The sequence below is a fragment of the Onychostoma macrolepis genome, chromosome 13 (assembly GCF_012432095.1).
Source record: "Onychostoma macrolepis isolate SWU-2019 chromosome 13, ASM1243209v1, whole genome shotgun sequence".
NCBI classification, from domain to species: Eukaryota; Metazoa; Chordata; class Actinopteri; order Cypriniformes; family Cyprinidae; genus Onychostoma; species Onychostoma macrolepis.
The window spans coordinates 18759471-18772902 of NC_081167.1; the positions used below are offsets into that span (position 1 = coordinate 18759471).

Sequence of the window (13432 nt, forward strand, 5' to 3'; positions counted from 1 at the left end):
TCTTGTCCACAACCATTTTTGATGGTTCCCTAGTCCTAGTTTTGTTTTTAAAACTTTTAACTTTTAATCATATTTTAATCTATGGGCACTCCTAGTTTCTGTAAATTCAAAAAGTAACTAAAATAATTAGAATTAAAAATAAAATAATTAATTTTTTGTCATTTGTCATTTATTGGATAAAAATTGAGTATAAGGTTTTATAAAAATCTTTGTTAACATTTTATTTTAAGATGTCCTTGTTACACATATTACATGTACTTACTATTATGTTAACAATAAATTATGCATAATTACATGAAAGTAACCCTAAGCCAAACCCTAATCCTAACCATAACCATATAGTAAGTAGATGTAGTTAATTAATATGATTCAATACTTAAATGTATAATTACACTGTAACAAGAAATAAAGAAAAATCTTTTTACTCACAATTTCTTGTCAGTAAAATATTTTAATATTTTAAAATAAATAAAAAATAATATTCTTTATAAAATGCCCATGGCATTTTAAGATTAATTTATACAGTATGACATTTGCAGGTCTAGAGATCTCACTACCTTGCATATCCGGGTTTTCGAGACTGTTGAAATTGATTTTAATGCTTGTTTTGTCTTATTTGAAATCATTTTAAGTCCTCTTTAGACTCCTTTTAAAGTTTGCTAAGGCCCACTGGTTGAGCACCACTGATTTAGACCCTTTTGTTGGTGATATGTGTTCTGTTTTGTGTTTAAGACTTCTTCAAACCAGATGGAGAGCCAAAGAGCATGAGCTGCCCTTCCACTGGACTAAACGAAGAGGTGCTCAGGCACATTGGTGAGGTAGCCAGTTCAGTCCCTCTGAAGGATTTTGCAATTCACAGTGGTGAGTTTCATGTATTTTAGCATTTAATTCAGATGTTTGTTTGTGGCAGTGTTGAAGCCACAATTTCTATCCTAAATTATACAAATATGATTTCCTAAACTTGGGGTGTTGTAGCCCAGTGGGTAGAAATCTAGGCTGGTAACTGAAAGGTTGCAGGTTCAAAAACTGGAAAAGCTTAAAGGGTTAGTTCACCCAAAAATGAAAATTAGCCTGTGTTTTACTCACCCTTAAAGCATCCTAGGTGTATATGACTTTCATGTGTATAAACACTTTTTTCTCACTTCCGCTGACTGTGGTAAAGAAAAATGTCAGAGGATTTCGATATAAGCCAAGAGGAGACTGGTTTTCCTTTGCTAAAGTAAGGAAAATTTATTTCCTTTGCTCCTGCATATCTCAGAGGTGTGCGGCCGCGATGCCTACGTCCCACATCATCCGCCTGCACGGCTTCAGCGTACGACAGTCTAGCTTTGAGCCCAGGGAACGAGAGCCCGGGTCAGCGGGTGAAGTATGAAAAAAGTGTTTATTACGTTTGAAATATGGATATTTATCATACAAAAATGCACAGATTCGCTATAGGAGGCCTTTATTCACCCCCCCGGAGCCGTGTGAGGCACGTTTTATTATGGATGCGTGCACTTTATTTCACGTCTTCTGGACTTCTGACAAAAAGCACCTGCTTACCCCATTGTAAGGCTTGGAGGGGCCAGGACAAATTTTAATATAACTTAATATTGGATTCGTCTGAAAGAAGAAAGTCATATACACCTAGAATGCTTTGAGGGTGAGTAAAACAGGCTAATTTCCATTTTTGGGTGAACTAACCCTTTAATCCCTGAACTATCACCATTGTATCATTGGTGCAAGGGGCATTTTAAACTCCAAATAAAAGTATCATAAAACTAGTCCATACAACGTTTTGGTTATATTTTGATATTTTAAAATCTTCAGATGCCATATGACAGCTATAAAATAAAAATCACTGAAAAATTGTGCTTAAAATATTTGCTTAAAATTGATTACTATTGACTTTTTGGAAAAGAGCGAAAGTGCTTTCCAAGGAAGACAGAGAGTCATACAAGGTTTAAAAAGACATGAGAGTGAGTAAATGTTGACTGAATTTTCACTTTTGCTTGAACTATCACTATAATTATTGCTGTGGAGTCCCAGAGGCTGTTCCCAGCAGTCAGTTCATCAACTAGATTAAATCTCATGTATTGTTAAGCTTTAACCACTAGGGACAAAACACTGGAAACTGATATCAAAACATTGCAGGATGATGGTGGTAATGGTGTGGAACATCAAGAAACCCTGACAGATGATCCTCAGACTTCTGATATAGGAATGTCTCATTACTCCACACGGGTCATAATTTTCTTTCATTGAGCAGCGGACACAGGGGAGCTATAGTGGATTGATGGAGTTGCACTATGGGACCATTGCACTTAAAGAGCCGACTCCAATCTGGTTTCCTTAAATTCTGCTAAATCACCCTAAACACCATAGCCCTGCAGCTAAACTCTGTTTATTGCCTGGCTCTGAGCACAACTACCTCAAAGCATCAAATCAGTCCACCGGCAAACGTTTTTCTCTGACACAGGCCAGTGCTTTATTCCAATGAGATATTGTGTATGAAAAACCAGGCTACCCTGATGGGTTTGATTCTCATAAACATGAACTGTAGAGGGCATATAAACACATATGACATAGACGTATTATAACATATTTTAGAACTTTGATTTTCAAAATTGACGACGATACATAAGATGATGTTTAAAAAAATCAAGCGTAGCTATGCTTTGATACATTCTAAAATTGATCTTTCAGATTATTATTTTTTTGATACAGTCAGTAGGTATAGGTATAACGTTATTGGTCATTTGCCAGAAAAAAATTAAATAAATAAAAAACCTTCTAGATTTTATTAGCATTCCACAAGAAATGCTCTTTTTGTGAAGAAAAACTCTATTTTTTAAAAGGTCCCAGATGCATAACATTTTTTTTTTCATTAAGGCAAAAAAGAAAAATGTATACAAATAAAAATGACCATTGTTTGCCATAAAAAAACATATAATATTTTTTAATGCTGAATATAAATTAACATTGTGTGTGTAAATAAAACAGCAGCAAGGTTATTTATGTTGGCTTGACAAAGCTTTTAAAGCTTTTTTGAAGACATTTTACTTCTTCTTCTGATACATTTTTTTAATTGTAACTCATCCTAAAACTTTAAAGCTGCATCCACCAAGCTCGACACAGATGTTTAGTCTGCTCTGACTCTTCTTGTGTGTTTTCTCCTACACTTTTCCTGTTGGACAGACAAAAATACCATAGATTTCCAATGAAAACTTCAACTATCTAGCTTATCTATCAAACAGGGCATTGTCAAGCCAACATCAAAGTTGACTAACTTTAGGTTTCTAGTAAATTGCATTTATTTTCAAAGTATCACACAACAACAGATACAAGTTTGTGATTTTCTATATGTTCTGTATCTGTGTTATTTCAGGCTTGTCACGTATCCTTCGAGGCAGAGCAGATATGGTTGCGAAGCGCACAGTGGACTGGGCCCTGGCAGAGTACGTGGCCTTCGGCTCTTTGCTGAAGGATGGTATTCACGTGAGACTCAGTGGACAAGATGTGGAAAGAGGAACATTTAGGTAAGACAGTCAATCCATTTTTCTGTTTTATGATGTATGAACGAAGCAAAAAGTGGAAGTTCAGCACATGCAGTCATGGAAGACCATCAGTTATCGTCATGTATTTTCTAAATAGTGTAATTTCACGTGTTGGGCCACTTTCCATTCCTAAAGTGACTAGATTTCTGTAACTAAAAATACCCAAGTATATATTTTCTACCTTATGGCTCCATTAAAACTAAAATGTCAACAAATTGACAAATGACGTCAGCTTGTCACACGCACACAGAGTCCTCTGAGAGATACCCACATGGTGCCGTCACGGTACTGCTTCTGAAGGAAACCCGTTTTATGTCCCCCCACAGCAATACGTCCCACGTCTGTTTGTTACTGTCAGGAGCATGGTATTTCAGCAGTCAGGTGTGTTTGAAATAGTACACACTCTGAGACATCAGCGCAGCTGAATTTATCACACCACAAATGGCATTATTTACTGATTCACTTTACAGTTTTTGACTCTAGAGTTTCCTCTCAGTGGGCTATTGGACAGTTTTATGCTTTGCTTAGAACATAATGAAGGTAAAACGCAAGTGAAAAGACGTCGGCAAAGTAGCTTCTGTGTGATATGAGCCTTTTTATCAAAGTAAATTGTCTGCCGATGCGTATATGCGGTGCTATCTTTTCTTCGCATGCAAAGGCTCTGGGAGTGAACATATTGGTGTGCTCCAGTCTGCTGGTTCTGCTTGTTACTCAGGGAGTTAATGGCTATGAGTAATTGATTCAGTCTACTGTGTTTGGGAATGCACTGAGTACTGTGCTCTGGTCCCTTGATTGATGAATCCAACACACAGCTGATGCACTGTGGAAACTGTTTACTCCCCTGATTCACTGTGTTTCCAGAGCTAACCCACAGAGACAGGACACTTTAGCTTAAAGAGCCACTTTTGATTTACATTTGTGATTAAATGAGCATGGCAGACAGACCCCAATTAGCCTGAACACATTCCTTGTGGTTGCATTCTCCATTTCACAACATTATTTATCAGAGGAGCCCGTATTTGTCAGTTGTGAATTAACCAGCTGGTTGGGAAATATACTGTATTTAAATGTTATGTAATGTCTATGTACTCATTGTAAGTCAGGACAGCCAGCGCAGGACATCATTACTGTGATATTTAAAGGAGTTTAAAGATTGTCTAATCGCACTGGGTCTGATGGCTGGTTTGAACATCACATCAGAGTAAGCCAGCAAAACGCATCACATCTCCTGTCTGAAATCCAATGCCGCCTATGATCTCTCACACTGATGGGACATAAAGAGTTAGAGTGCCTCTGACATTACAGCTTAAGAAAAGATTCTTCAAAAAATCCTTAAGGTGTTATTTTATTTTATTTATTTTATTTTATGTTTACACACACACACACACATATATATATATATACACACATACACAGATTACACACAGAGAGACATGTTCAAATGTTTGAGGTTGGTAAGAATTTTAACAGTTTTTTGATAAGTATTCCATTACTCCAGTCTTCAGTGTCACATGATCCTTCAGAAATCATTATAATATGTTGAATTGGTGTTTAAGAAACATCTCTTATTATTATAAATGTGTGTGTGTGTGTGTGTGTGTGTGTGTGTGTGTGTGTGTGATGTTTTTGCAGTCACCGTCACCACGTCTTGCATGATCAGGAAGTTGATAAGCGCTTCTGCATTCCGATGAACCACCTGTGTCCAAACCAGGCTCTCTACACAGTGTGCAACAGCTCCCTGTCTGAATATGGTGTTTTGGGTAAGAAACACCTGTGCTCAATTTGCATCTGGTTATCAATCAGTGTGCACAAAAAAAAAAAAAAAAATTCCAAGGTATTCCTTGTTTTTGATATCTGTAAAATTACCTCCAGAAATGACCAGCCTGTACAGAACAAACTGCTCCCAATATTCGGTAGCATAACTATTTGCAAAATCCATACTAAGAAGCTTTTATACAGCAATATTTTTATGTCCAAGTATTCTGACACATGTTCATGTTGCTTAGGGTTTGAGCTGGGTTTTGCCATGGCTAGTCCTAATGCCCTGGTGTGCTGGGAGGCTCAGTTTGGCGACTTCCAAAACACAGCCCAGTGCATCATAGACCAGTTCATCTCTGCAGGCCAGGCCAAGTGGGTCCGCCACAATGGCATCGTTTTACTGTTGCCTCATGGGATGGAGGGAATGGTGAGTCTGCTGGTGGCATTTTACATATACACTACTGGTCAAAAGTTTGGACTAATTATGATTGTTTCAATGTTTTTGAAAGAAGTCTTATTCTTATGCTCTTCTTTTATGCTCAACAAGGCTGCATTTATTTGATCAAAAATACAGTAAAATCATTGTGAAAAATTATTATAATTTAAAATAACTGTTTTCTAATTTAATTTATTTAAAAATGTAGTTTATTCCTGTGGTGGCAAAGCTGAATTTTCAGCATCATTACTCCAATCTTCAATGTCACATGATACATTCTAACATGCTGATTTGGTGCTCAATTATTATTGGTTCTCAGTTATTGAAAATAGTTCTTCTTATTATCAATGTTGAAAACATTTTTTGCCACTTAATATTTTTGAGGAAATGCCGAAACGGTAATGCAATTTGTTTTTGGGGGGTATTATTTGATGAATAGAGAGTTTATTTATTTGAAGTAGAAATATTTTTTAACATCATAAATGTATTTTCTGTCATTTTTGATCAATAATGAATAAATCCATAAAAGTATGAATTTCTTTATTTTTTCTTTGTCTTTTACATCATACTTTTGAATAATAGTATATCATGGTTTCCACAACAATCTGAAGCAGCAAAACTGTTTTCAACATTAAAAATAATAAAACGTTTATTAAGCAGAAAATCAGCAATAAATAAAAATATGCACCACTCCACACCATTAATAATTGATCATATTTGAGCACCAAATCATCATAATATAATATTTTCTGAAAGACTATAAGCTAACGCTGGCCGCACACTAGACGATTTTCAAATCTTAAACTATTTTAAAACCATGGGAGACCACAGACATGAAGTCAGTTCAGACGATTTTTAGCCTTATAATCCTCTGAATGCACACACTAGATGATTCGACCAGAACGTGAGACCACACACTTGTCGATTTTAGGAACGATTTCATAGTGACACTTGATCTCACAGACACTTGCGAGATCGAACGTGGCTAGAGAAGAAAAACAAATAGAGGACAATCAACATTGTCAGCTGGTTCTCCTGGCGTGTGTTTTTTTCACAGTGAAAAACAAAGTATAGAAAAGAATATGGGTGATGTTCTCTGCTTTCATGGCATGTTTGTGGCTGCCAAGTTTCAGCTGTAGAAGCACACAACATCCGGTAAGTGACGCTTGCTCGCTCTCATTTGCTATCGCGGGTATCACTTCAGAGGCAGCCCGATCAAGAGTCGTAAATATCAAACATGTTTGATATTTATGATTTGAGTTCGGGGACGCTCCATCTCAATCGGAAGCAGATAAATAATCGTAACGACACCACACAATAGAGGATTTTTTGGACAAAAAATCATTTGCGACAAGCCTCGAATCGGGCCACACACCCCCGATCATTCGGGGATGCAAATCGGGCTTAAAATCGGCCTTAAAATCGTCCAAGTGTGCGGCCAGCCTTAGACTCAGCCTTGCCATCACAGTAATAAATGTAATCTTAAAATATATTAAAATAGAAAACTGTTGTTTTTAATTGATTCATTGTTTTACTGTATTTTTGATCAAATAAAAGCAGCCTTGGTAAGCATAAAATAATTCTTTTTAAAAATCTCTTGAATGGTAATGGTTTTTCCTCAACAGATTTGCTGTATCTTATTATATAAGTATCTGTTTCAGTAGCATATGTCATTGAAAACACACAAGACAGCAGAATAAATATCATGTATTATTTAACTCCTTAGTTATTTCTGCCTTTGCCCTATTAGACCATATCAAAGCAAATGCTATTTTTAGAGTCAGTTATGTAGATCATAACTGCATATTAGATTGACCACTGAATCTAATTTCCTGCAGAGATAAACGCAGGGTAAAATCTTTTTCAGTCCTTTCCTTGACTCAAAGGCGGAATAGCTGTACTAAGATCAATAATGATGACTCAAGTTTGGTCTGAGCCAATAAATGAGGCTATAATTCTTTAGCTTAGTGTGGCGTTTGATAGACCTACACTCATTAGCACTGGTGTGTTTGCACTAATGAGCAGGGCCCGGAGCACTCGTCAGCACGGCCTGAGCGCTTCCTGCAGATGAGCAAGGATGACCCTGATCGCTATCCGGTAAGTGGCCCTTCCTGCCATGCCTCATGCTGAATGGCCACAGGTAGTTTGAAATGGACACACTTCACCGATTACCAATTTGTTTGATGCTTAATATAGTTCTTGTTAATACTGCTTTCCTTTTTAGACTAGCAGTATGTCAGTTACAGTGGCAGGCCATTGGGGTGACTAGAATGGCACTAATTACAAGCCTGATCAGTATTTACAAGACGCGATCATTAAACAGGTTATTGACAATAACAGTCAGAAGTTAAATCAATTCATGAATCTCCTCTTAATGCAAAGGAAGTCTTTCATGAAAATCTAAAAATCAAACCTTGTGCTATTTTGGAATCTTATATAATAATATATGAATTGATAAACATTTGAAAAGATTAAACATCTATTGAAATATGATAGAATTGTGTTTTTTTAACAAACTTTTACTTTGACACATTTTGGGTATGTATTTACTTTTTGACATGATATTTTTAATGAGCTGTGCTTTATTTACCTCATTTAAGGAATTCTCTGGAGACTTTGAGGTCCAGCAGCTCTATGACTGTAATTGGATCATGGTCAATTGTTCAACACCTGCCAACTACTTCCATGTGCTTAGAAGGCAAATCTTATTACCATTCAGAAAGCCAGTAAGATAAAACTTTTTCCTTTTTTGGGAGTTTGGGATCAGTAAGATTTTCTATGTTTTTTCTTATGTTCATCAAGGCTGTATCTATTTGATCAAAAATACAGAAAAAAAATAAATTTTGTGAAATATTATTGCAATTTAAAATAATAGTTTTCTATTTGAATATACTTTAAAATATAATTTATTCCTGTGAAGCAAAGCTGAATTTTCAGCATCATTACTCCAGTCTTCAGTGTCACATGATCCTTCAGAAATCATTCTAATATGCTGATTTATAATCAGTGTTGGAAACAGTTGTGCTGCTTCATATTTTTTTGGTCCTGTGAATCTTCTTTTTTTTTTTTTAGGATTCTTTAATAAATAAAAAGTTTTAAAATAGATATGTTAAAATAAAAAATAAAAATATATATATATACATATAAAAAGTTTAAGAAATGATAAATAAAAAGAACAGTGTTTATTCAAAACAGAAATGTTGTGTTACAATATACACTACTATTCAAGAGTTTGGGGTCAGTAAATTTTTTCTTTCTTTTTTTTTTTTTTAAAGAAATTTCATTCAGCAAGGATGTGTTAAATGGATAAAAAGTTCAAGTAAAGATTTTGAATAAATGATTTTTAACTTTTTATTCATCAAAGAATCAAATAAAAATATTAAGCAGCACAACAGTTTCAACACTGATAATAAATCAGTATATTAGAATGATTTCTGAAGGATCATGTGACACTGAAGACCAGAGGCGGATTTTGTGAATTGGGGTCCCCAGGTAAATATAGGAATGGGGCCCTATACATTTGCACACATTTACCTAGATCAACCTTGAGGTTCCTTTTTTGTCGTGATGCTTGCTACTGCACAATGGTGCCCCATAGTTGTGTCCAATGTTTCTACATTTTTCATGTACATGTTATAATGGGATTCTTTCATTTACATTTACATTTATTCATTTAGCAGACACTTTTATTCTTTCATGTTGTAGACCACGAAATACCGTTGAGATACAAGTTTTAACAAAAAACTAAATAAATTATAAAATGATTTAAACCTCAAAACCTTTAAACCAAACCTCAATTGAACCTTTAAACCATTTTTTTTTTAAGAAAATGGATGAGTCAGAAGTATAAATTATTATATTATTTAAAACGGGTTTATGTGGGTGGATTTTTGCATTGGTCTGAACAAAAACTGCAGACTTGATTATTGAAAATGCACATTCATTCTCTGCCAGAAGTAGGTGCTTTTGGAATGTCAGAAATATAGCGGTTTCCCCAGTAACGGCTGTAAACAAAGCAGCGCTCAGCTCTTAAATTATACTTTATCAGGCAAAATGAAAATGCCATCAAAACTTTTCTGAAGACAATCGGTTCCCTTCAGAGGTTCATTCTTATAAAAACTTGAATTAGTGAGATTGAGAAAAGTGTGAATATAGCCTATATTGACGAGGAAAGTCCACTGATGAGTTACCAGCGTAAGCCTACATTTAATTTTAGTCATTTTAACTTAGGGCTGTCAATCGATTAAAATATTTAAGCGCGATTAATCACATGATTGTCATGAGTTACCTCGCAAATAATCGCACATTTTTATCTGTTCTAAATGTACCTTAAATTAATACTTTTCAAGTTTTTATACTCTAATCAACATGGGCATGGACAAATATGGATGCTTTATGCAATATATGTTTATTATTAGTGAAACCATAGTTAACATAGAGCATGAAGAGTAGACATGTTTTTCAAAGAACTTGCTCATGTCTATTAGACACATGAAAACAAAAAAGAGCATATAAATTATATATTACTTCTCTTTCTTTGCACTGAGCAATTTACTGACACAAACCCGTTTACATTTTCACACGACAGGGCAGCCCACTTCTTCTGAACATGCAAAATGTACATTTATTATTGCGTTTGTTTGCCTCTGTGACACATACTGTATTTTGATGCAGCTAAATTCTCAATAAAACTATTTTCATTAATATATTTTTACTGTTTAATATTAATATTACTGTTTAATATTAATTAATATATAATTTTACTGTTTCTTTTGTCAGACAACGGAATATGAAATAGTGACTGAAATACGACCCATTAAGACTACATAACCAGCTCTCCTTTCCAAGATGTTAATCTGCACAAAATTCCTGATTTATAATCCAGCCGTCGTCTGATAAAATCAAATAGGCTACACATAAGATAAAGACAATAACTGTGCTGTGATTACTTGCATGTAAAATTAGAGAAGCAACATAATATCTATGTTTAACTGAAACAGAACAGAGCAGACAAAGAGAGAGAGGGAGAGGTGTGTGCGCGCTGGGAAAGAGAGACTTCGCGCTTGTGTGGCAGTCAGCTTCAGATGCATAATATTTTCATTTGCTTTAACCAGGATACACAAGCACATTCAACTCGGACACTCAGACGGTTGTCGTGGTAATAAACACCGTAAACAGAAACTGTCCACGCTTAACGCGCATCTCGAATATGAAAAGCATTTTAGGGGGCCCATGGCTTTTGGGGGCCCAAGGCAGTGGCCTACCTTTGCCTAATGGGTAAGTCCACCCCTGCTGAAGACTGGAGTAATGGCTGATGAAAATTCAGCGCTGCATCACAGAAATAAATATATTTTAAAGTATATTAAAAAGGGAAACCAATATTAGAAATTGCAATAATATTTCAGAATTTTACTGTTTTTTCTGTATTTTTCATCAAATAAATACAGCCTTGATGAGCATAAGAGACTCCATTAAAAACATTAAAATCTTACTGATCCCAAACTTTGGAATGCCAGTGTACAATTGACATAAAATGTACACTGAGAGATGTAGTACTTTGTGCTACATTGGTATTATGAATTTAGTCTTAAGTTTAATGTCACAGCTGCTGTGAATGTAGTTTGATGGACTTTATTAACTTAAGCTTTAACTTAGGTTTTATGTGAAAGTTTGACGTATGTCCCAGCACTCTTCTGCTTCTGTGCAACTGCAAATGTCTAAAGTGATTCCCTGTTGTGGAGAAATGCAGAGGTTTGTGGAGCATGAGAAAATCTCTTCCTGAGCAAATTAAACTGTGAGCGTCTGGGGATGATATTGTTTGTTTTGTATGAAAGTGCTCTTAATTTACCGTTTTGCTTGGTTTCACAGCTGTGTTTTTATTACTATTTTTTATATTCCCTTACATTGAAGTTTTAAAGTTTAAAAGTGCCTAAATGCAACTATAAATAAAAAACAGTTTGAATGACCACATTTTCATATTCTTATTCAGCTGATCATTTTCACACCAAAGTCTTTACTGAGGCTGCCCGAGGCACGCTCCAGTTTCGATGAGATGATCACAGGTACAAAATTCTGGTAGACTTTAAATTCTGTCCAGCTTTTGGGGATAGAATTCGGCTATATCTAATTCATCTATGTTGCAGGGACAAAATTCCTAAGGATAATTCCAGATGGTGGTCCTGCATCCAAACACCCAGAAAAAGTCAAAAGGGTCATCTTCTGCACTGGAAAAGTGTACTATGAGCTGGCAAAAGAGAGAAAACAGCTGAAGTTGGAGGAGGATGTTGCAATTGTCAGATTGGAGCAGGTTGCCAATTATAGTTTCCTGTGGTGTAAAGTGTAACAACACTGCAAAAATGACTGTTTTCACAATCAAATTCTTCCCTCTTAGATATCACCCTTCCCTTTTGACCTCATCAAGGCTGAGGTTGAGAAGTACAGTAATGCTGAACTCATATGGTGTCAAGAGGAGCACAAGAATATGGGCTACTATGATTACATAAGGCCACGTTTCCTCACAGTGCACCCCAAGAATCCAATATGGTGAGTCTCTTTTTAAAGGAATAGTGCACCCAAAAGTGAAAACTTGCAGAAAATGCACTCTCTCTTAGGCCATCCAAGATGTGTTTGTTTCTTCATCGAAACAGATTTGGAGAAATTTTGCATTACATCAGTTGTTCACCAATAGATCTTTTGGAGTCCCATCAGAATGAGTGTCCAAACAGCCAATAAAAACAACTCCAGTCCATCAATTAATGTGTGTTTGTAATAAACAAATTCATCATTAAAATGTTTTAATTTCAAACGAGTCCCCTATCCATAATATTGCTTTCTCCAGTTGTGTCATATGGATCAAAAATATGCACAGATTTAGAATTTTGTTTGAATTCTCATTTTGACGGCACCCATTCACAGTGATGTAATGCTAAATTTCTCCAAATCTGTTCCATTGAAGAAACAAACTTATCTACATCTTGGATGGCCTGAGGATGAGTACATTTTTAGCATATTTTCATTTTTGAGTGAATTATCCCTTTAATAACCCTTGTATGGTGTTCAGGTCTATGGGACCCGTTTTCACTGTTTATCAAAAGAAAAATTATACTATTAATTATTTTTTCAAACTCAGACTCATTGGCCTTGGCTCATTTTCTGTGAAGAACATATATCAGATCAAATTTTCAATGACCACTCACTGTACACCCCCCTACACACTTATATTACATACAGGATGTTTGGGTTCACTGGACCGGGGGGTAATAAAAGTGTGGTAATTTTAGGTCCCATGTACCTTCACTCTGTCCTCCTATTGTCTGGGCCTGCTATTAGTATGTGTATGTGTGTTTATGTGTGTGTATGTGCGTGTATGTGTGTGAGAGAGAGTCAGTAAGCGTGTGAGTTTTGTGTTTCTGTAGCACTTTAATTCATAAATGTGATCTAACAAAGGTAAAGGGCAACTTTTGACCATATATGCTGTTTATATTGCTTGTAATTTGGATGAAGTAATCATCTGTTGAGTATTTTAACATATAATTGTTGATTGTGTTGAATTAAAAACCCAAAACTGCAGCGGGTCCACCAGACCCACGAACACAGGCTGAGTAAATTAAATATGAACACCACACAAGGGTTAAGCTAAATGTTTGATGTAGCCTAATCAAACTTATATACACCAAACTAAAAACTTTCACATTCATTTTAG

General features: G+C 35.5%; 1 protein-coding gene across 3 annotated transcripts in view; it reads left to right on the top strand.

Annotated features, from left to right (window-relative positions):
• Positions 1-13432, top strand: part of ogdhl (oxoglutarate dehydrogenase L) — a 36140-nt gene that overhangs the window by 21408 nt on the left and 1300 nt on the right. The window contains exons 14-22 of one of the 3 annotated variants that reach the window (XM_058796019.1): positions 733-861; positions 3368-3518; positions 5169-5296; positions 5543-5721; positions 7753-7827; positions 8331-8456; positions 11720-11792; positions 11874-12037; positions 12122-12273. In XM_058796019.1, the coding sequence (XP_058652002.1) occupies positions 733-861; positions 3368-3518; positions 5169-5296; positions 5543-5721; positions 7753-7827; positions 8331-8456; positions 11720-11792; positions 11874-12037; positions 12122-12273 (1177 nt within the window). The remainder of the gene's footprint in view (positions 1-732; positions 862-3367; positions 3519-5168; positions 5297-5542; positions 5722-7752; positions 7828-8330; positions 8457-11719; positions 11793-11873; positions 12038-12121; positions 12274-13432) is intronic. The other 2 variants (XM_058796020.1, XM_058796021.1) reach the window with 2 other exon arrangements.